Consider the following 23,597-nt stretch of genomic DNA (forward strand, 5'->3'; position numbering starts at 1 on the left):
AATTATAAACATCCCTTTGCATAATGTCTTGGGTCTCTTACCCAGCTGTGGAGACTATAATTCCAGAATCCATAATCCTCTGTTATCAGCACCAAACTTTCTGTGAGCACAGCATACAAACAAGTGAAATATGTAATGTTAGAAGCTTTATTCCCTAGGGAACTATAATTAGTTAAGATAAAACCTCAGTATAATTAGTTAAGATAAAAACCTCCTCGTGAGATCAGTTCCAGTGACAATGTTTGGACAGAAACCTGGGCTGTTAGTACCACCTTCACTATCTTTAGCTCTCTCCAGCTGGAAAGAACCATGTATGTGCCATGTTTGTAACACTGTAATAAGGCTTCCCCTTGCACACTCTTAAGTCTGACTCTCTTGTCTACTACTTTGGGTAAGGAAAAAAGTTGGGAGCCCCCTGCTGACATACCTTTACATTGTCGGCCGATATCAAATACCAAACTGAGAAAGGACCGGTTGTTTCCTTACCAGAAGTGACCTCACCCCCAACTTTCTGGTTTACTGAGTTCTATTCAAAACAAGGGAGTCCAGAGGTGGATCTGCCATGGTGAGGTTCAAAAAGGACAAAACCTCATCAAAGGCAGAAGTGCAGACTAAGGATCTGATGAATCCCAACCTCTGAGAAAACAAACAATAGGGCAGCAGTGGGCATCAGGGCAAGTAAAAGGCTTGTAAGGACTTCAGGAGAGAGAACTTTTACAGGATAAGATAAGGAGAAAGGGAGAAGATACAAATCAGGGAAACCTGGAAAAGCAAAACTATCCTCTGAGGTTTATTTAAACTTTAACAGTGATGCAAAATCCTCAGTGAAAGACATGCAGAGATGTGGGAAGGCTATGCTGCACCAAATCTCGTCCCTATATTATCTGTAATTTCCAGACCGATTTTTCTCCTGGTACCTACTTCAGGTGACAGCCACAGAACTAAGGGAATAGGAATCCAGAGTGAAAGGAGTACTATTTCTGGACAATGGAGCAAGTAGGTGCCACAGTTAGGGTACCTTTTTTTATGCCTGAGGACACTGTTTCCCTGGCAAGAAGGAAGCCTAGAAAGTAGGTTAAGCACTCAAAGGAGACAATCGAATGCCAATGAAAACTTTGTTACCTTGAAATTTTACTTAGCTCAACATTTACCTTCTAACAAAACAAACTTTTTTAAGAAAAAGATCTATTTATGATTTGAGAGAGTACACCTGTGCATGCAAGAGGGCAAGAGCACATGCACCAGGGGAGGAGCTGAGGGGAAGAGGGGGGGGTGGGAATGAATCCCAGGCTAACTCCCCATTGAGTGTGAGACTGACTATCGGCTTGGTCCCAAAAACTAAAGATCACAACCCATGCCAAAAACAAAAGTTAGATGCTCAACTGACTCAGTTACCCAGGCGCCCCCTGAAAAAACAAAACTTCTGATATCAAGATATCAAGACCCCAAAACAAACTGCCTTCCCACTGTGACCCAAGTAATACTAGCAACATTGGAGCCTGACCCAATTCCTACAAGAAAGGCCTTTCCACTAGACAAAAGTAGGGAGTAGCATTCTAATAAGTATGGAAAAGGAAACAAAGCACAATGTTTTACAGTAAATCTGGCAAGAAAACTTAAGTACCAATGAATATCCATACATCCACATAAGTATATCATGTACAACTGAACCCACTGATCATTCCCACCAGGCACATTAACAAAAATGGTTTTCTTGTGTACCTATTTTGACTATAGAAAATCATGAAACCAGACATAAAGCAATTTATACAAACTAATGCTCCTGTGCTGCCTTTCACCTTGCTGTGCTAGAAAAACTTTATGACATGTGAGGGGCTATGAAAATAAAGGTTTCAGCATATCTGTGGGCGGAGTCATTCATTCAAGAAATATTCACTGGGCACCTGGTGCTGTCTGAGTTACAGAGTATGGCAGTTAGCAATAAATGAAGTGAAGGGTCAAAGAGTTGTCATGAAAACCATACATAGCACAATAAAAATAACATTAAAGACAAGTTCAGCAAGCTCTTAATCAAGCCTAGTTCTTTTATTATGTGGCAAAGACAGTTCAGAAGAAATGCTATCAGATGAACCTGAGTATACAGTTTGCACCAATAACAGCTACACAAATATGGAGAATACATATAAACAGAAGGAATTATCTGGAATTCCACATTTCAGATCTTAAAAAACTGAAACTAGCCATAATTTCTTTAATGTCAAAACCTAATCTCACAATCCATTTGTAGGAAGGTACGATCTGACCTGTGAATCCCTATTTATTCCATTTAATATAAGAATGTTTCATAATTGGAATATTAACACTTGTCTGAAAGTTATATATCCTAACTTAACTGTCTAAAAAATCTGAAAAAGCTAGAATTCTAAAACAGCTCTGGGGGCACCTGTATGGTTCAGTTGGTTAAACAACTGCCTTTGGCTCAGGTCATGTTCCCAGGGTCCTGCCAACATTCAGAAAGCCTACTTCTCCCTAACACGTGCCCCACTCATGCTTTATCACTATGTCTCTCTCAAATATAGAAAAATCTTTCAAATAAATAAATAAATAAATAGATTTGGCCTCAGGGGTTTCAGATAGTGGCTTACAGGCTTGGAGTATAAAGGATTATGCTTGAAAGTTAAATGAGATAATACATAAATCACTAAATATAGGCCTAAAACATTTAAAACTTTCTGTTTACTTTTTTATAACCAATATCAAAATATATTTAGATGCCTAAAACAGAATTTGATAAGTAATATAAATTAAAACTTTTAGAGTGGATCCCAGCTTTTTGTACTTAGGAGACTCTGAAATTTCTAGCATGCAGATATGGAACAGACCTTAAACATTTTATTAATATATAATTTATTATTTGTTTCAGGGATATAGGTCTGTGATTCATCAGTCTTACACAATTCACAGCACTCACCACAGCACATACCCTCCCCAATGTCCATCACCCAGTTACCCCACCCCTCCCACCCCTTCTCCCCTCCAGCAACCTTTAGTTTGTTTCCTGAGATTAATAGTCTCTTATGGTTTGTCTCCCTCTCTGGTTTCATTTTCTTAAAAAAAAATTTATTTATTTATTTGACAGAGATCACAAGTAGGCAGAGAGGCAGGCAGAGAGAGAGGGGGTAGCAGGCTCCTGGCTAAGCAGAGAGCCCGATGTGGGGCTCGATTCCAGGACCCTGGGACCATGACCTGAGACCAAGGCAGAGGCTTAACCCACTGAGCCACCCAGGCACCCCTCTGGTTTCGTTTTGTTTCATTTCCACCCCTCTTCCCCTATAATCCTCTGTCTTATTTCTCAAATTCCTCATATCAGTGAGATCATAGGATAATTGTCTCTGATTGACTTATTTCACTTACCATAACACCCTCTAGTAGAACACTTTATTAATAAACTAAAAATAAAAGAGCAGCCTGTCTGCCTGGACAAGAACCCCAGCTGCCCTCTGTTCAGACTGTGTCTACCACATCAAAGCTCCTTATGCTGAAACTTTTTGGCAAGGCCCATCTGAGATGCAACTATCTTATGCATGGGAATTAAATTTTCCCATCTTTGTATTCCCTTCCTTGATACTTGCCTAATAATGTCTAGTATTTATTGCGCTCTTACTCTGCACACCAGGCATTATGCTAAATGCTTTATATACATTAGCCAGTGGAAACACAAGTTTCCTAAAAGGCATACACTCATCATATTTTATAGAGAGGTTATCTAATTTACCCAAGGTTACATAAGTTAATGTTTGCAGAATCATGATCTATATTATTCGTTCTAATATAGTAGCCATAAGCTGCACTTGGCTATTTTTTACAGATTAAATTAAGATTCTGTTCCTCCTGTCACATAAATCAAGAGCTCAACAGATACCTGGTTAGTAGGTATACTACAAAAAAGTGCAAATATAAAACATTTCCATTGTCATAGGAACTTCTATTCAATAGCACCATCTAGAGCCTAAGCTTATGTCCCCTAGGGTATACTATAAATGTTCAATATATCCTTGATGACTTATGTAAAACTGACATGGGGTAATATAACCTTAATCATACTTTAACTATATGCTTTCAGAAGAAAGACAAGAAGGGACACCTGGGTGGCTCAGTCAGTTAGGTGTCTGGGATGGAGTTCGGCATCAGACTCCTTGCTCAGTGGGAAGCCTCCTTCTCCTCTTGCCTCTGCCTGCCTCCCACACTGCTTGTGCTCTCTCTCTTTCTCAAATAAATGCAAAAATCAAAAATAAAAAAAAAGGAGAAAGACAAAAATATGGATTGTAAGTAAGTATCCTCAAGATTGTTATATATTCAGCTCAATATTCTAGCTATTTATGTATGTTCATAAAGATGACCTCAAGGAATGAAAGTTTTTTAAAAAGGTGGGGAGTGCCTGGGCAAATCGACTGGTTAAATGTCTGACTCTTGATCTCAGTTCACGGGTCGTGAGTTCAAGCCCGAAGTTGGGCTACACGCTAGGTATGAAGAGTACTTAAAAAAAAAAAAAAAAGGATGGGTAATGGTTAAAATTCTCTGCCAAGACAAGAAAGGACACAGATATATTTTTAGAACCTTCAAGAAGGACTGTCATCCAAAGAGTTACCTGGTTAATTCCCAGTTAACCAGAGAACATGGTTAATCAGAAGATAAGAGCAAACATTAAATGAGACGTGATTATATTTTCTAATTTGTTTCATTCTAGCATCTTAATTTGTTATCTCCTATTTCAATTAATAACTACAAACAAAATCCTCTTACTCCATTAATAATCCTTATTTTAATAACACTTCTAACATATATGCTACTCTAACCATGTGTGATTTTACATATTCTCATCTTGCTCCATGTTTTAAGATTTTTTTTTTTAATTTGACAGAGGGAGAGAGAGATAACAAGCAGGCAGAGCAGCAGGCAAAGAGAAAGAGGGGGAAGCAGGTTCCCTGCCGAGCAGAGAGCCCGATGCGGGGCTTGATCCCAGGACCCTGGGATCATGACCTGAGCCGAAGGCAGAGGTCTAACCCACTGAGCCACCCAGGTGCCCCATCTTGTTCAATGTTTTAAAATATATGACATAATCTGTAAATAATACAGATCTGAAAGTCCAACTGTACTTGCAGAATCAGACTGTGCTATTATTTTTGAATATGGATTGGAGGGGAGGGAGTATACTATTCAAAAAATGGAGTGAAGGAGCTATAACTAGCTAAGCTTACCCTGGGTTCTTTCTAAGGTATTGAGTCAAAAAGACACTGATATTTTCAGGAGTTTGATGGGAAAATTTCAACACCAGTGGCAATCTGGGATCAGCGGTTCAGGTATAAATGATGTGGGAACCTACAAAATTTGTGTGCAGAGCTGTGTGTACATGCATATTTATCTTAGTACAGGGCTTCTACCTTTCAAATTCTTAATGGGGCAGGAGTCTGTGACTTAAAAAGGGTAAAAGACCCAGGAACATTTAAGAAGAAAACATATTAAAAGGAATGGTACATACTCTTAAAGAAATTTAAAGAATTTTTTTTTTAAGCTTTATTTACTTGAGAAAGAGAGTGCATGCGTTCATGTGTGTGTAGTTTGGGAGGGGCAGAGGAAAGGGAGAAAGAATCTTAAGCAGGCAGACTCTGCACTGAGTATGGAGCCTCATGGAGGGCTCAATCTCACGACCCTGAAACCACGACCTGAGCTGAAACCAAGAGTCAGACATTTAACCGACTGTGCTACCCAAGTGCCCCACAGAAGTTAAGAAATTTAAAGGACAAAGAGAATTTAGCTTAGGTAGGTGAAATTTGTCAGAATTCATCTGAAAGTTGTGTTTCAAGTTCATCACTACACTCATGGCAAATATTACTAAATATTTAAAAATTTAAAGTATTTTATATTATCACATCAGAAAGAAGTTTTCTATTAAAAAAAAAAAAACACCTCAAGACATAACATGCTGACTTTTTTAAAGAACAAAGTTTTCCCATAATTTAAATCACAGAGTAGTACTGTGTTATAAAGCCTTCACTGGGAAATCATTTGTTTGGGATGGGCTTAATAATGCATATTTGCTGTTTCTCATGAGTAATGTGGTCACCTTAAATTAATGCTAATAAAACTGGTACAGTACATCACAGATATACATAAAACACAATACGTACATTATATACACTCAAGCATTAACCTGGTAAGAATGACTGACAGGTTTACCAAACCCTTGAATTCAAACACAGCCCACAACGTTAAGCAGCAGACTATTAAGGTAATGGGGTGGTCCCAGGTAAAATGACCCCACAGATTGTCATCCCATACTCTTGGGGCCCATTTTAGCCCAGCCCTTCTTCTACCACCCTAGACCAACTCCAGTAAGAACAATGCTCTTACATTCACAAATAATCAGAATTCTTACCCTCAAGCAGTTCTTTTAGGTACCCTGTAACTCAGTGTCAGCTGGCTAGAACAACAAAGCTAATACATGTGAGGAAGATGAAAATGCTACTCTATTCCACAGGCAATAAAATGCTAGGATTTAAAAACAAAAACCTAACAAGAATGCTAGGATTTTAAGTTCTAAAACTTCTGGAACTTGAGATTCACATACCTAGTCATATAAGGGAGAAAGCTAATCAGGAACACAAGTGGGAACACAAGTGGGACTGAAATCCTTGCCAAGAGATGCCGTATATAGTGTGAAAAAGTTCTAGGACATGACAAGTTACAATTTTACCTTTAACACTAGTAGCAAATGAAACCTAAGGGTAAAATCACAATTTAAATCATCAACAAAAGACTTCTTTCTAGGACTAATTATACCCATAATTGTAAGTTACCTCATACTGTTTTTAACACAAGAGTTGATAAGCATATGCACTTTTAAAATGTCAATAAGGACTAAAAAAATCTTCACATAGTGAAGAAGAGGAGGCAATTTGTTTCCCCTACAGACTGCAGTACACTACTCTCAGATGTAGCCAGTGTTCTAAAAACCAATATGATCAATCCACAGAATGGCAGCAAATACTTTCAAAGCATGTATCCCACACAAGAGTTCTACCTAGTATTTATAAAGAACTCTTTCAACTTAGCAATAATAATAATAAAAAAAAAACACCCAATTTTAAAGTGGGTACAAGATCTGAGTATACATTTCTCCAAAGAAGAGGCCAGTAAGCACAAGGAAAGATACTTAATACCATGAAGGAAATGCAAATCAAAAACCCCAATGAGATAACCACTTCAAACTCACCAGCACGCCATAATTTAAAAGAGACAAATTTTAAGTATTAATGATGAGATGAACGATGTGGAGAAATTTTAACTGCTATACACGGCTTGTGGGAATGTAAATGTACAGCTGCTCAGGAAAGCAGTCTGGTAGTTCCTCAAAAAGTTAAATAGCAGTTTGGCTCTTACATATATACCAAGATAAATGAAAACCCTGGGCATGAATGTTTACAGAAGCATTGTTCATTATACCTCCCAAAGCAGAAGGAGCCCAAATGTTCATCAACTGATGGAGCATGCACAAAATGTGGTATTAATCATAGAATACAGTATCATTCTACAAAAAAACTAACCGAAACACTCATGCATGTTAGGGTCCGTGATCAAAGGAACGAGACTGATACAAAGCGAAGGTCAAGCAAAACTTTATTTCGTGCCAAGCATCAGGAATCAAACTACCGGTCAGAGCTACCTCTTACGAAAAGGCGGTGACGATGAACCCAACAAGGTCACTTCCAAGAAGGCCACTCTGGACGAGGCCGCTCTAGATGACGTTGCTGCTCCGCAGATGAGGCCGCTCCATGATTGGAGCCGTTCCCAAGAAGAGGCCACTCCCAAGACAAGGCCACTGCTCAATGAAGTTGCTCCCCGGACAAGGCCGCTCCCAAGAAGAGGCTGTTCTGGACAAGACCATTTCCTGGATGAGGCCACTCCCAATGACGAAGAAGCAACAATGACAAGGAGGACAACCCAGATGACACAGACTCTGCTCCCCACGATGCTACTCTGACCAGGCTTCCACCCGGAGGAAGCCACCACTGCGGACAAGGCCACTTGTGGTTCAGGGTGGCGAGGCATTTTGCAGCGAGGCTGCTGGTGTCTAGGGGCCGTTGGCATCTCAGGGCTGCTCACGCCTCCAGACCGCTGGCATCTAGGGGCTGCAGGTGTCAGGACCGACTGCTGGCATCTAGGGTCTGTAGGCATCAGGACCACAGGCATCGAGGGACCGCTGACAACTGGACCGCAGATGTCTCAGGACCGCAGGCGTCGAGGGACCGCTGACAACTGGACCGCAGATGTCTCAGGACCACAGGCGTCGAGGGACCGCTGACAACTGGACTGCTGGGCCGCCGCTGGAGGCTGGAGGCTGGAGGCTGGAGGCTGCAGGCGGCGGCTTGGGGCCGGCGGGAGGCTGGAGACTGCAAACACGGTTGTAGCTCTTACAAGAGCTGTTACAGCTCTTCTATTCACCGTTGACTCCCCTGCTCTCCGCCGACTTCACCGCTCTCTGCCGACTTCACCGCTCTCTGCCGACTTCACCGCTCTCCGCAGACTCCATCCCTCCTGCAGCAGCCGCTGCTCTTCTGCAGCAGCCCCCCCCCTTGACAGCCTGGCAGAGTAACCTTTATGGGGGTGGTTAAGCCCCGCCCCTACACAGGTGGCCAATTGAATTCCAATTTTCCCAGTGGATATACATACGGCTTACTGATTGGATGTCTCCACGCAGTCTGCCCCATCCTTACATTCAGGGTCCACAAGCAAGTTCCTCTGGGAGGGGCAGACCCTTACAATGCATGCTATAGCAGGGATGAACTGTGAAAGCACTGTGCTGAGTATAAATGTTAAAAAAACAACAACCATGTATTTTATGATTCTGTTTATATGAAATATCTCCATTTATATGAAATATAGCAGATTTATAAAAGATTAATGGTCAGGTAAGAAAGTTTAGAGAGGAGATGGGGAATCACTGTTAATGGGGTCAGGTTTATTTCCAGGGTGATGAAAATGTTCTGAAGTTGCTTGTGGCGACACGCATAATTGTTAGTATACTGAACAGCACTGAACCTATATACTTTAAATGAGTGAACGGTATGACATTTTAATTGAAGCAGAGTTTAGTGAATTTTTAAAATTGTATAGCTTAAGTATAGTTGGCAATGTTACATAAGTTTCAGGTGTACACAAGTCATGTCTTAATGCGGTTTTAAAAAACCACTCTGGTCTACAAAGTACAATACGGGCTACATTCCAAGACCCCCAGTGGATGCCTAACACCACAGATAGTACTGAAACCTATATATACTGTTTCTCCTATACATACACACCTACGATGAAGTATAATTTACAAATGAGCACAGTATGAGATTAATAGCAACAAAATAAAACAATTACAGCAGTATATTGTAATAAAAGTTATGTGAATGTGGTCTCTCTCTCAAAATATCTTCTTGTACTGTGCTCACTCTTCACCATTCAACTGTGAGGCAAATGGAGGCATTGTGATGCACCATTGGCTACTACTGATCTTCTGGCAATGTATCAGAAGGAGGATCATTTACTTCAGGACTATGGTTGACTGTGGAAAGCAAAACCATGGATAAAAAGGAAGTGTATAATAAATCTAACCAATCAAATTATTTTATTCCAATCTTTCTGAGGTATAACTGCTTTTTAAAAATAACACAAAGTCAGATGCCTCACCAGTTCATTCTCCTTTGTCCAATAAAAAGCCACACTTCTTGCCTCCTCTAACCAGCTGTTTCAAGATGACTGGAGTACTATTTGAACAAAGGCACAACCCATGCATGTACCCTCAGGAGCCCAGGCGTGTGCAGTCTGGATCTGACCATCACCAACTTGCCTTTACTCCGTTCTTAACTACCCAGGAATGCTGTGCAAACCTGAGTAGGTTTTAAAGGAACAATTTCAGATTTCCAAAACATAAATACAGATTAAGCTTTCCCCAACTCCCTACTGCCTTCAATTTAAACCTCTTTTGTTACTGAGTGAAGGGTCTACATTCCTGGTATTTACAGTCATTTTGGAGAAATGCCTTGCTTTCTACTATCAGCAATGAAACAATTAGAAAAGCATGTGAGGAAACTGACTAGATTTAAGAATGACTCTCCAGTCAATTCTCTATGAACTGGTCAGAGTCATTATTTCATAAAAATAAATGTGGTTGTGCTGCTCCTTGATGAAAACATTATAGTAACTCCATACTGCTTTTAGGGTGAAATTCAAACTCCTTGGTAGGAGGTAGAAGGACAGCCCCAAATTTTGCTTAATTTTTCAACTTATCTCTCATGACTCCTGGTCCAGGTAAAAAGGCTGACTCTTCCTCCCTGCCCGCTAGGGCTCCTGGAACATACTGTTCTCTTCACCTAGGACCCTCTGGTCACAGCTGAGTGCTCCTGCATTGGTCCCCTTTATATATAATGATACCTGCTTATCTCACAGCTTATTTCCACACTGTACATGTCTTGCCCCCCCACAAAGAACTCTAAACATTATAGCTACCTCTTATTTAGGCTTCAAAAAGTGTTGGAGGGAAGATGGGGAGACAAGGGGTATTAATCATGTCTTTATCCCCATCACCCATTAAAATTGTTGGCCAAAAAAACCCCCAAAATAAAAAACACTCCACTTAATAAATGTTTGTTGCATAAATAACTGAGTAGGGACATTTGAGTTGGGGAGAATTCCAAAAGGCAAAAAGATACAAATGAAAGGGAAGAGTTGAAGTTTTGAGCCTGGAGTATCTTGAGGAACTGTGGCTTTAACAGAAAGGAAGATTTAAGAAGATCTAGTAAGAGGAAATGAAGTGGTTTGGTTTTAGAAATACTTCACGCATACTGTATCAGCCAAAGAAAATGACTTCATATTGTTTCAAAACTTCCTTAATAAAATAAGGCAATAAACTGCCTTATAATAAATTATCAATTATCTCAAATAAAAATAATGGGAAATAATTCAAAATTTATATAATGATTAAAATATTTTTCATCTCTGAAAAAAAAATTTTTTTTTGGATAGAGAGAGCAGGAGCAAGGGGAGATGAGAAGCAGGCTTCCTGCCAGGCAGGGAGCCCGATGCAGTACTCTATCCCAGGACCCTGGGAATATGACCCAAGCCAAAGGCAGATGCCCAACCAACTGAGCCACCCAGGCACCCTGAAATATGTTTTAATTCTTGGTACAAAACTTAATAGTCATGCCTAAACCATAAAGGGTTACTACATACTATATACAATCTAGAACACCCTCTTAGATTCATCCTTAACACCAGCTTTAATCTTTAGTCACTTTTAAAACTACAGTTGACCCTTGAACAAGATGGGAGATTTGTTGCTTCCCATACTTAGAAAACCATCAGCAAAAGACCAATGTAGATATTTGAGTACTCTTTCGTAAAAAGCAATCTGTTCTGGCCCAACTTAATAATAAAACATAACATGTTTAATAGCATTTAAAAATAATGGCCTGGAGGTAATGCAAACTAGTATCTAATGGTTTTAATATTTTCACCAAGAGCTGGGCATCAATGGTATATTCCATGTTGCACTGGACAGTATGAGTAAGAATACTAAAACCACTGGTGAACAGGATGACCATGAAAAAAAGTAATTAGGTTTTTTTTTTTTTTTAAAGATTTTATTTATTTGAGAGAGAGAGAGACAGTGGGGGGAGGGTGAGGGAGGATCCCATGCAGACTTTATGCTGAACTCAATGTGGGGCTCGATCCCATGACCACGAGACCACCAGTCAAAATCAAGAGCCTGATGATCAACTCACTGAGCTATCCAGACACCCCAAAAGCGATTAATTTTTAAAAAATCATTTTAGATACATTTTAAATATGAGCAATCTTCTCAAGGACTTCTAAAACTATTCCTTTCTGCAGGGGTATTCATGAAGAGGTTTTAGTAGTCAAGAAAACTGGACCTCTGCTGCAAACCTTTCCTGTTTTTTTGTTCCAGCAAGAATAAAATGGGAAGCTCCAAAAGGTAATGGTTTGAATATAATATAATCAATTCTAACAAAATTCTACTGCCTTAAAATTTTTCTATATTTCTCTGGGTGCTGAAATTTTCTTAATAAAGCACTGAACCTTTCAGTACAAAAAAATTTAAAAACAACAAGAAAATTCTAATGTCAACCACCTTTTTGTTTTAATAGTGCACTGCAGCCTACAACCACACTGTGATGCTGTTAAGAGTACCTCATATGTCTAACTCCTCTATTAGGAGGATAACTCCTCTTATCATTTCATGGAGACAATGCAAAATTAACAACTGCCTGCAGTGTCAGAAAAACGCCACTCTTGTACAAAGATAAAAAACAAATCACAAATCTTTTTAAATTTTATGTGTATTTTTTTTTTTTACCTCTTCTTTTAGTGCATGTTTCCTCTGTTCCAAACAGATCTCCTTCGCTCTCATCATCTGCAGAGTCTCCTTAGAAACCGCGTATTGGAGTTTTTCCATACGTTCTGCAGCTGCTGCCCATGATGCTTTACCAAATTTCTTCTGATCTGCTCGCATTCGATCGTACACAGCTATTAATAATAATTTTTAGAGACATTAAGACACAAGACAACTTGATATTAAAAATTTCAAAGTTTTAGATCTCACTGACTGTACACATAAACATATAAATCCTACTCCCTTAAGTTACCTGTTAGCAGTTCTAAAGTATAACTCAACGTATCTTAGAGTCTATTATCTTCAATAAGAATCCTAAATAATTGGGGTGCTTGGGTGGCTCAGTGGGTTAAGCCTCTGCCTTCGGCTCAGGTCATGATCTCAGGGTCCTGGGATGGGGCCCTACATCAGGCTCTCTGCTCAGTAGGGAGCCTGCTTCCTCCTCTCTCTCTGCCTGCCTCTCTGCCTACTTGTGATCTGCCAAATAAATAAATAAAATCTTAAAAAAACAAAAGAATCCTAAATAATCATCCTCAGAAATAACTTGTGAAGATAAGGAACTGAGTTGTCAGATTTTAAAACTTTCCTTTTTATTTATTTATTTTTTGAAGATGTTATTTATTTGACAGAGCACAAGCAGGTAGAGCAGCAAACAGAGGGAGAGGGAGCAGACTTCCCAACAAGCAGAACCCAACGTGGGGCTTAATCCTAAAATCCGGGGATCATGATGGAGGCAAAGGAGGATACTTAACAGACTGAGTCACTCAGACACCCCAGATTCTAAAAACTTTAAAAATGTTCTTACACATGTTTAGTGTTATTAAATTTCAAAGGTTGTTTTTTTTTACTTTTTTAGATTTTATTCGTTCATTTGTCAGAGAGAAAGTGAGAGAGAGAGAGAGATAGCACGCATACATGTGAAAACAAGACAGAGGAATGGCAGGCAGAGGGAGAACACGCTCCCCTGCCTGATGCAGGGCTCCATCCCAGGACTCTGGGATCATGACTGGAGCTGAAGGCAGATGCTTAATCAAATGAGCCACCCAGGCGTCCCTCAAAGGTTTTATACATACTTTATAAAGGTTTATATTTTTTCTGGGTACATTAACTAAAATGAGAATCTTAACTATTCAAGATTATTTGAAATTATTTAAATTCACATGTTAATCTTATTCTGAGTTCCTCCAAAAATACTATAATGATCTGATGAAGGAAAAAATAAATCCTAGGTGTTAGCATGGAGCTTATTCTGAGGTTAGAGTTGGAACAGTATAACCAACACCCAACTTCCTCTCCCACAGCCCCCAAAAAGGAAAAGAAAAAAGTAACTTTTTATTTGCCACAACAGAGCCGTATCTCAAGAGATACTTTTTGAGAATCAAAAAAAATAGTATTTTCTCCAGTTAAAGATTTATCACTGATAGTACAGTCGTGGCTTATCCTGGGTCCTATACAACCACCCTTATGCCTAACCACTTTAACAGGTCAGAGACACATTTATTACAAAAGAGGTAGCGGTCTGTTTAGCACTGAACTAGTCTGGCTCTTTAAGTTACTACACATTCACTAGTAGTATCTTTTATATGTAAGTGGTAATTCTGTACTGCTACTAAGTCCTAACCATCTTTTGCAAGGAAGTATATCTCATTAAATCTCCGTCTCTGAGTTTTATGAAATGTTAATTTTTTTACAGTAATACACTTACATACATAAAAATTAAAACTGTATAGGCAGTCTTTTAAAGAAAAAGAGCAGTTTCTCAGGCTCAGCTCTCTCTAACCCCTTAGTCTCAATGACCGGATATAAACAACTTTTAATTATTTCTGGTGGTTACTTCCATATAGAAATAGGTTTTATAAACCAGTATTTTTCCCTAAAAATTGACTGCTTCTCAATTTAGTCTTTAAAAACTACCTGTTGAGTTCCTATTATAACAGATGAGGAACTGTGCTTAGATTCTCATTCTCCTCTCAATATAGTTAAATCGGTTCTTTTGGTTTCAGATTTTCTGTAGCCTTCAAGTGCTGACATCAAAGGGATTTTTCCAATGCATAGTCTTGCTCTGAATCTCAATTTTAGGCTTTCTAACAAAATCTACTCATTGGCTAAATATCAAATGATTTTGCCATTTTAAATTTCTACCTATCTTTTAAAACTGTATTATACTATTTTTGCAACCATAAGATCAATATAGTAGTATAATGTAGGAAAACAAAAATCGTAGGATTTGGAGTGAAATAATAAATTTCCAAATTCACTTGTAATTGACATGTAACTTTTGGCAAGAAACTTCATTGTTCTGGGGCTCAATTCCCCTGCTTATGAAAAAAGAAAATATAGTATCTAGTCCAGAAGTTTTTGTGGAAAGTACATGAGATAATGACAGTTATTCAAACATTTCTTTCACTTCACATGACACCATCACTCTCTTATTCTCCATTTTAGTGTCAGGAGCAGCTTCCTATCCTAATTCAGTCTCATGTTGTTACCACAGGAGCTAATCGAGATACTTTGTCCTCTAATACCTTGGCTAGAACATATTCTTACATCTCACTGTTATTCTCTTCACTTGAAATTATTTTCCCCAAAAGTTCAGAAATACTAAGAGTAACAGAGAAAACTGTTTGTGAATGTAAAATGCTTGGAATACTCCTAGAACACTATTGGGATATCTCTAAAACAGATTCTTCTCTCCCTCTGCTGGCAGTCATAAAGATTTTTGCTAAGTGGATCTTTCACATTTTCAGAGAAACAACTCTCTAATAATAGTGTATGATAATCTGTATGTGTAAAAAGAAAGCTCTGAAGGCAATGCAGTTCTGGTGTTCACAAAATAAGTTATGTTTATTTTTAAAAAGTTTAACATGATAACATGTATATCTGTCAGAAATGAGCCCATTTAAGGTAGTTTTAAAAGCTAAGGATTAGGGGCGCCTGGGTGGCTCAGTTGTTAAGCCCCTGCCTTCAGCTCGGGTCATTATCCCAGGGTCCTAGGATAGAGCCCCACATCGGGCTCCCTACTCAGTGGGGAGTCTGCTTCTCCTCCTCCCACTCCCCCTGCTTCCGTTCCCTTTCTGTGTCTTTCTCTGCCAAATAAGTAAATAAAATCTTAAAAAAAAAAAAAAAAAAAGCTAAGCAATAATAGGGGCACCTGGGTGGCACAATTAAGCGTCTGCCTCTTGATTTCAGCTCAGGTCGTAATCCCAGGATCTTGACATTGGGCCCCACCTCCAGCTCTGTGCTCAACACAAGGTCTGCTGAATATTCTCTTTCCTTTTCCCCTTGCCCTTCCTACTCACACACTCACTCCCTCCCTCTCTCTCTCAATCCCCCTCTAAAATAAATAAATCTTCAGAATAAAAGCTAACAATAATACATGAAATTAGGTGGACATCTGCCTCTGCAAATGAAAAAAAGTAAAATAAAAGGGCATGTTTTACTCTTCCTCTAAAATGAGAAATTAGAAAGTTACCTTCTGATTGGAAATATAAAGGACAGCTATTACTATCAGCAGCATAAAGCCACAGAGAGTTCATTCTGTTTCCCTGACATGTGAAGAAGGAAACACACTCAGAAAAGGAAAATAAAGGAAAATTAAATGGCCAAGCAAATATATCTCTGTTTGGGTTCAAAAGCTTCCTGCCAGGATAAAGTCAACAGAATTGAGACATAAAGAAGTTTACAGTGACTCTAATGAAGAATTTGGAACCCTATAATGATGCCTGTCATAGACAAAAATGTTTTGCTTAAAATTGGAGAAGTATAAAATAAGAGCAATCATCAAAATTGTATAGAGCCAGAAATACAAATCATATATAAAAAATACATATGGAATCACTGCAATTCTGTAATAAGTCATATATAGGAAAAAAACACGACAGAACCACAAAGCGGTTGCACAGGCAGAAGGATTACAAATTACTAATTACTAATATTCTAAATTTTCTATAGTGCTTACATATTTTCTATAATGCTTACATATTTTAAATTTTATTTATTTGAGAAAGAGAGAAGGGAAGGGGCAGAGAGAGAGGGAATTTTTTTTTTCACTTTAAAAAAATTAACATATAATTTATTATTTGTTTCAGGGATATAGGTCTGTGATTCTTCAGTCTTACACAATTCACAGCACTCACCATTTAGCACATACCCTCCCCAATCACCCAGCCACCCCATCCCTCCCACCCCCTTCACTCCAAGAACCCTCAGTTTGTTTCCTGAGATTAAGAGTCTCTTCTGGTTTGTCTCCCTCTCTGGTTTCATCTTGTTTCATTTTTCTCTCCCTTCCCCTATGATCCTCTGTCTTGTTTCTCAAATTCCTCAGATCAGTGAGATGATATGGTAATTACTTTCTCTGACTGACCTATTTCACTTAGCATAATATCCTCTAGTTTCATCCAGGTCATTGCAAATGCCAAGATTTCAATTTTTGATGGCTGCATAATATTCCACTACATATATATATATACACACACACACACATACATACTACCTCTTCTTTTTTTTTTTTTTAAGATTTTATTTATTTATTTGACAGAGAGAAATCACAAGTAGATGGAGAGGCAGGCAGAGAGAGAGAGAGAGAGGGAAGCAGGCTCCCTGCTGAGCAGAGAGCCCGATGCGGGACTCGATCCCAGGACCCTGAGATCATGACCTGAGCCGAAGGCAGCGGCTTAACCCACTGAGCCACCCAGGCTCTTCTTTATCCATTCATCTGTTGATGGACATCTAGGCTCTTTCCATAGTTTGGCTATTTTGGACACTGCTGCTTTAAAGATTGGGGTGCACATGCCCTTTCAGATCACTGCATTTGTACTGTTAGGGTAAATACCCAGTTGCAATTGCTGGGTCGTAGGGTAGCTGTTTTCAGTTTTCTGAGGGAACTCCATACTGTTTTCTAGAGTGGCTACACCAGGCTGTATTCCCACCAACAGTGTAGGAGGGTTCCCCTTTCTCTGCATTCTTTTTTTTTTTTAAAGATTTTATTTATTTATTTTGACAAAGAGAGAGAGATCACAAACAGGCAGAGAGGCAGGCAGAGGGATTGGGGGGAAGGAGGTCCCCTGCCGAGCAGAGAGCCCAATACGGGTCTTGATCCCGGGACTGTAAGAGCATGACCTGAGCCGAAGGTAGAGGCTCAACCCACTGAGCCACCCAGGAGTACCCCCCCACCACCACGCTTCTCTGCATTCTTGCCAACACCTGTCATTTCCTGACTTGTTAATTTTAGCCATTCTGACTGAGGTGAGGTGGTATCTCACTGTGTATTTCCCCGATGTCAAGTGATGTTGAACACTTTTTCATGTGTCTCTTGGCCGTTTGGATGTCTTCTTTGCAGAAATGTCTGTTCATGTCTTCTGCCCAGGTTGTGATCTTGATTGGAGTCTTTGTTCTTCCAATGTTGAGTTTGTTAAGTTCTTTATAGATTCTGGATACTAGCCCTTTATCTGATATGTCATTTGCAAATATCTTCTCCCAATCTGCCTGTTGCCTTTTGGTTTTGTTGACTGTTCCTTTGCTGTGCAAAAGCTTTTTATCTTGATGAAGTCTATCAGTTCATTTTTGCCCTTGCTTCCCTTGCCTTTTGCGATGCATCTAGGAAGAAGTTGCTGCGGCTGAGGTCAAAGAGATTGCTGCCTGTGTTCTCCTCTAGGATTTTGATGGATTCCTGTCTCACATTGAGGTCTTTCATCCATTTTGAGTCTATTTTTGTGTTTGGTGTAAGGAAATTGTCCAATTTCATTCTTCTGCATGTGGCTGTCCAATCTTCCCAATGCCATCTGTTGAAGAGATTGTCTTTTTTTCCACTGGACATTCTTTCCTGCTTTGTCAAAGATTCATTGACCATAGAGTTGAGGGTCCACTTCTGGGTTCTCTATTCTGTTCCATTATCTATGTGTCTGTTTTTGTGCCAGTACCATACTGTCTTGATGATGACAGCTTTGTAATAGAGTTTGAAGTCTGGAATTGTGATGCTGCCAGTTTTGGTTTTCTTTTTCAACACTCCTCTGGTTATTTGGGGTCTTTTCTAGTTCCACATACATTTTAGGACTATTTGTTCCATTTCTTTGAAAAAAGTTGATAGTATTTTGAAAGGGATTGCATTAAATGTGTAGACTGCTCTAAGTAGCATAGACATTTTCATAATATTTGTTCTTCCAATCCATGAGCATGAAACGTTTTTCCATTTCTTTGTGCCTTCCTCAGTTTCTTTCATGAGTATTCCATAGTTCTCTAAGTACAGATTCTTTGGAGAGCGAGAGAATTTTAATCAGACTCCCCACTGAGCAAGGAGCCCAACATGGGGCTGGATCCCAGGAGCCTGAGATCCTGATCTGAGCCGAAATTAAGAGTCAGAAGCTTAACCAACTGAACAACCCAGGTGCCCCTATAATGGTTATATATTTTTAACCATAATGCAAACTTTCTCTTTTAAACAATAATGTACCTAAAAACACAGAAGGCAGACTCTAAACCAAATTTATGTAAATTATTTCATAAATTTGGTTTACAGTAAGAAAAGACATCTTTAAACTTTAAAATGAACTATTACTAACATTTTTTTTTAAGATTTTATTTATTTATTTGACAGACAGAGATCACAAGTAGACAGAGAGGCAGGCAGAGAGAGGGGAAGGGAAGCAGACCCCCTGCCGAGCAGAGAGCCTGACACGGGGCTGGATCCCAGGACCCTGGGATCATGACCTGAGCTGAAGGCAGAGGCTTTAACCTACTGAGCCACCCAGGTGCCCCTACTACTAACATTTTAATGTACTGTAGTTATCATTTATTTTTAAAATTGTCATTATGCTCTAAGGCGAATACCCGCAAATGCGATTCTTAGTTCATACAGTAAGCACATCTTTAACTTACTAAGAAATTGCACCGCACCTGGGTGGCTCAGTTAGTTAAGCATCTACCTTAGGCTTGGGTCATGATCCCACAGTCCTGGTATTAAGCCCCACGTCAGGGAGTCTGCTTTTCTCTCTCCCTCTGCATGTGCTCTCTTTCACTCTATCTACCTCAAATAAATAAATATTTTAAATATTGCATTCATTTTCCAGAGACTGTACAATTTTACATTACAGCCAGCAATAGAGGAAGGGTTCTTTAGTTATTCTACATCCTTGTCTACCCTTGATATTGTTAGTATTTTTTTTTATTTTAGCCATTCTACCAGGCATGTGTCGCTATCTCATTGTGATTTTAATTTGCATACTAATGACTAATGGCCTTGAACATCTTTTCTGGCGCTAATTTGCAGAGTAAATGGCCATGTGTTGTGAGTTTATTTATTATTCTCTATTCTATCCCATTGATTCACAGTCTATCCCTTCCATTATACCATGTCACAGTGGCTCTATAATTTATAAAGTCAGGTAACATGTCTCTGGTTTTCTATTTTTCTAAACTGTTTTAGGTATTTTAGTTTCTTTGCTTTTCCATGTAAATTGGAATCAGCCTGTTTATGTTTATAGGAAAAAGTCCTGCTTTTTGGCAGGTACTGTGTTGAGTCTATAGATTGCTTTGGAGAGAACAGACATCATTACTGGATGTTGGATGTTCCAATACATGAACACAATATGTCTATCCATTTACTTAGATCTGTGATTTCTTCCTCATGTTATCTAATTGCAAGCACTATGAATCCTGTACATGTTCTGTCAGACTTTTATAAATGGAATTTTTAAAAAAATTTCTATTTCCAACTATTCATTGCCTATATAAATAGGATGCATTTCTGTGTGCTGACCATATTTTCTGTTACCCTGAGAAAGTCACTTGGTAGTCTGAAGTTTTTAAAAATAGATTCCAGGGGCACCTGGGTGGCTCAGTGGTCAAGCGTCTGCCTTCGGCTCAGGTCACGATCCCAGGGTCCTGAGATCGAGCCCTGAGCATCGGGCTCTCCGCTCAGCGGGAAGCCTGCTTCTCCCTCTCCCACTCCCCCTGCTTGTATTCTTTCTCTCACTGTGCTTCTCTCCATCAAATAAATAAACAAAATCTTTTAATAAATAAATAAATAAATACATATTCCATACAATTTTCAACATGAACAGTATTATCTAAAATAGGAACCACTTTATTTCTTCCTTTCCAACTGGAAGCTGATTTCTCTTTCTTGCCTTATTATAACTAAGATTTATTATATTACGCTGAATAAGAAAGAGGGGTCAAGAGTAAACATCCTAGACTTTGTGCCTATTTTGGGGCGAAGCATTCAGTCTTCCACATTAAATGCAATGTTGGCTATAGGGTTTTTGCAGATGTAGTTTATCACACTTAAAGAAGTTCTTTTCTATTCCTAGTTTGCTGGGTGTTTTCATCACACACAGCATGCTGTATTTCGTCAAATGATTTTTCAGCATTTACTGATATGATTAACCATACTTTTTTTTTTTTTAAGAAGACTAAAGCTTCTCAAACTCAGCACTTTAGACCTTCTGAGCCAGAAAATTCTTTGTCATAGACTGGGCTGTCCTATGTAACATAAGATGTTTCACATAATCCATGGCTCTACTAAATGCTAATAACACTCTTAGTAGTTATGACAACCAAAATGTCAGAGACTGACCAGAGACTTTAACCCAGAGACTGTTAAATGTCCTTTTGCATGGCGCAATCATCTTTAGTTAAAAACCACTGCAGTGGGGCGCTCGGGTGGCTTAGTTATTTGAGTGTCTGCCTTCAGCTCAGGTCACAATCACGGGGTCCTGGGACCCCTGCAATGGGTCCCCTGCTCAGCAGGGAGTCTGCTTCTCCTTCTCCCTCTGCACTTCCCCTGCTTGTGCTTTCTTTCTCTCTCAAAATAAATAAAATCTTTAAAAATAAAAAAAGAAAATAAAGCATTTACTACTCCCATGAATATGAAAATCCTCTTGTCAAAGTCTACAATATTGCAGTTCTGATAAGAATTACATTAGTTTGGGAAGAAATGATTTTTCAAAAAGGATGGTAGTACTATCTTAGAGAAGAGTAACTGACTATACACCCAAAAGATTTCTGAATAATAATGAGGGTTAATTAATAAATGTAGGTAATAAATTTTATTATGAAGCTATTATCATTAATCAGAGCATAAGAAAAGGCTTATCATTGGAAAAGAGTCCAGAAAGAAATCCAAGTACATAAAAGAATTTTACTAGGTTTTGACTATTTGGAAGAGTACAGAAACTAACTTCAGGAAATATAAATAACAATTCAAAGATTAAACTGCTATTGAAGGATTTTCATGGCCACCCATGGAAGGAAGTTGAAAGGAATGGACCTTCAAAGACCTCGCCCTATGACTCTCTTCATTTGGCTTGTCGTGATTTTTATCATTTATAAACTGTAATTCAAAGCATGTACTTTCCTGAGTTCAGGAAAGTCACTGTAGCAAATGATCAAACCTAAAAAGGCCATGCAAACCCCCAAGTTTGTCATCAGTTGGTGAGAAGTGCAGAAGGCCCAGGGACCCTCTAAGGTTCCAAGTAGTGTCTTAAATGTGGGCAGTTTCATTGCATAAGCTGTGGGGTAACAGGTTAGTGTCAGAATTGACTTACGCTACACTAATACGCAATAACTAATTTTTAAAGGTGGAGTATGTGTAAACACATGCCCAGAAAAGACTGAAAGGATCTACCATAATTTACTAATAGTGATCTTTTTTATCTACTAGGACTATACATTTTTCTATAGAACTCCTGCAAACATGAAATATTTCAGTCATTTTCAAAAATATCTAACAAGAATAACTTTACTAGGAAACTCACCTTTTTGTGCTTTCGCTGTGATTTCAAAATACTTGACAGTAAGATCTTGAATAGACAGCACAGCCATGTGAGCTTTTCGCTGCCAATCAGCATCTTCTTTTTGTAGACTTTCAATTCTTCGGGGACCCAGATAATCATTCTCCATGGAAATCTTTAGAAGAAAAAAGGAAAATTAAGAGGGCCATTTCTTTCTTTTCTTCTTCCTCTCTTTTTGAAAGATTTTATTTGACAGAAACAACAAGAGAGGGAACACAAGCAGGGGGAGTGGAAGAGGGAGAAGCAGGCTTCCCACTGAACAGGGAGCCCAATGCAGGGCTCAATCCCAGGACCCTGGGACTATGACCTGAGCCTAAGGCAGATGCTTAAGGGCTGAGCCACCCAGGAGCCCCTTTCTTTTTTTTCTTCATTCCTTAAACATTTACTGAATGTTCACAATCAGGCAGGCATTGTGTCTCATGCTAAAACAAACAATACTTGTTTTCTCTTGCCCTAGAGTACAAGCCATTAACTTATAAAAAAAAAATAATAATAATGTTAAAGACCTCTGACACAGAAATTTGTTCCCCATTCCTTTCTCTATCTTCTTTTTCACCCTTCCCTTCCTCCATATATAAATAAAGTACATACAGCAAAATATAAAGATGTTATTTTGGGGTGCTGAGATAACAAGAAATATATTTCCTACTTTATGATAATTATATTTTCAGGCTAAAAATTATTTGTATCACTAAATACTTATTTTATAACTGACATAAATAATTGAAAACTCAGATTTTTAAGACTGATAATTTATAAAAATCAGCCCATCTATGCACTAAAGATCTCTGGACAAAAGTAACAGACAAAATTAATGATTACTTGCAAGAGTTACAAATAAAACAAAAGAACAAAACAGAGCTAAAAATCGAATGATGGACAGGGAGGTACTAGATGAATCCTAAAGTAAAATTCACAGACGTGACAGTATTAATATAAAAGCATATAAAAACACTACACAGCTATGTTTAACATGGAAGAAAGGTGAAATCCAGGAAGACTAGGAATGGATCCTCTGTGCACTCCATCCTGCTTTATCATATAGTGTGAAAAGACTGCTTAATAAATTAAATGAGAACATCTTATTAGGATGATTAAAAAACACAGAGAAAGGTATTAATCCACCCTGGCATATTTCTAAAAAACTAATCAACTATCATGAGCCACCAAAAAAGTTGTAAAAAAAATTTTAAGAAGTAGAAATAATACAGGCCATATTCTCTAAATGGTGCAATTAACAAATTAAAAGAACAGTCTGAACCCAAAATAAAATTTTAATCACCAGGAAATATAACCTAGAGGAAGATAACATTTGGTTTTGATCTTGAAAACAATATACAAAAATATACAAATATACAAAAATATACAAAAAACAGTATACTGCTCCTTAA

The 23,597-nt window shown here is 38.6% G+C and overlaps 1 protein-coding gene across 2 annotated transcripts in view; it reads right to left on the reverse strand.

Annotated features, from left to right (window-relative positions):
- JMY (junction mediating and regulatory protein, p53 cofactor) overlaps positions 1-23,597 on the reverse strand; it is a 116,888-nt gene that overhangs the window by 38,537 nt on the left and 54,754 nt on the right. For both annotated transcript variants that reach the window (XM_044266477.1, XM_044266469.1), the window contains exons 3-4: positions 22,171-22,321; positions 12,383-12,552 (exon numbers count right to left, since the gene is read on the reverse strand). In XM_044266477.1, coding sequence (XP_044122412.1) covers positions 12,383-12,552; positions 22,171-22,321 — 321 coding nt within the window. The remainder of the gene's footprint in view (positions 1-12,382; positions 12,553-22,170; positions 22,322-23,597) is intronic.

Source organism: Neovison vison, chromosome 1 (genome assembly GCF_020171115.1).
Source record: "Neovison vison isolate M4711 chromosome 1, ASM_NN_V1, whole genome shotgun sequence".
NCBI classification, from domain to species: domain Eukaryota; kingdom Metazoa; phylum Chordata; class Mammalia; order Carnivora; family Mustelidae; genus Neogale; species Neogale vison.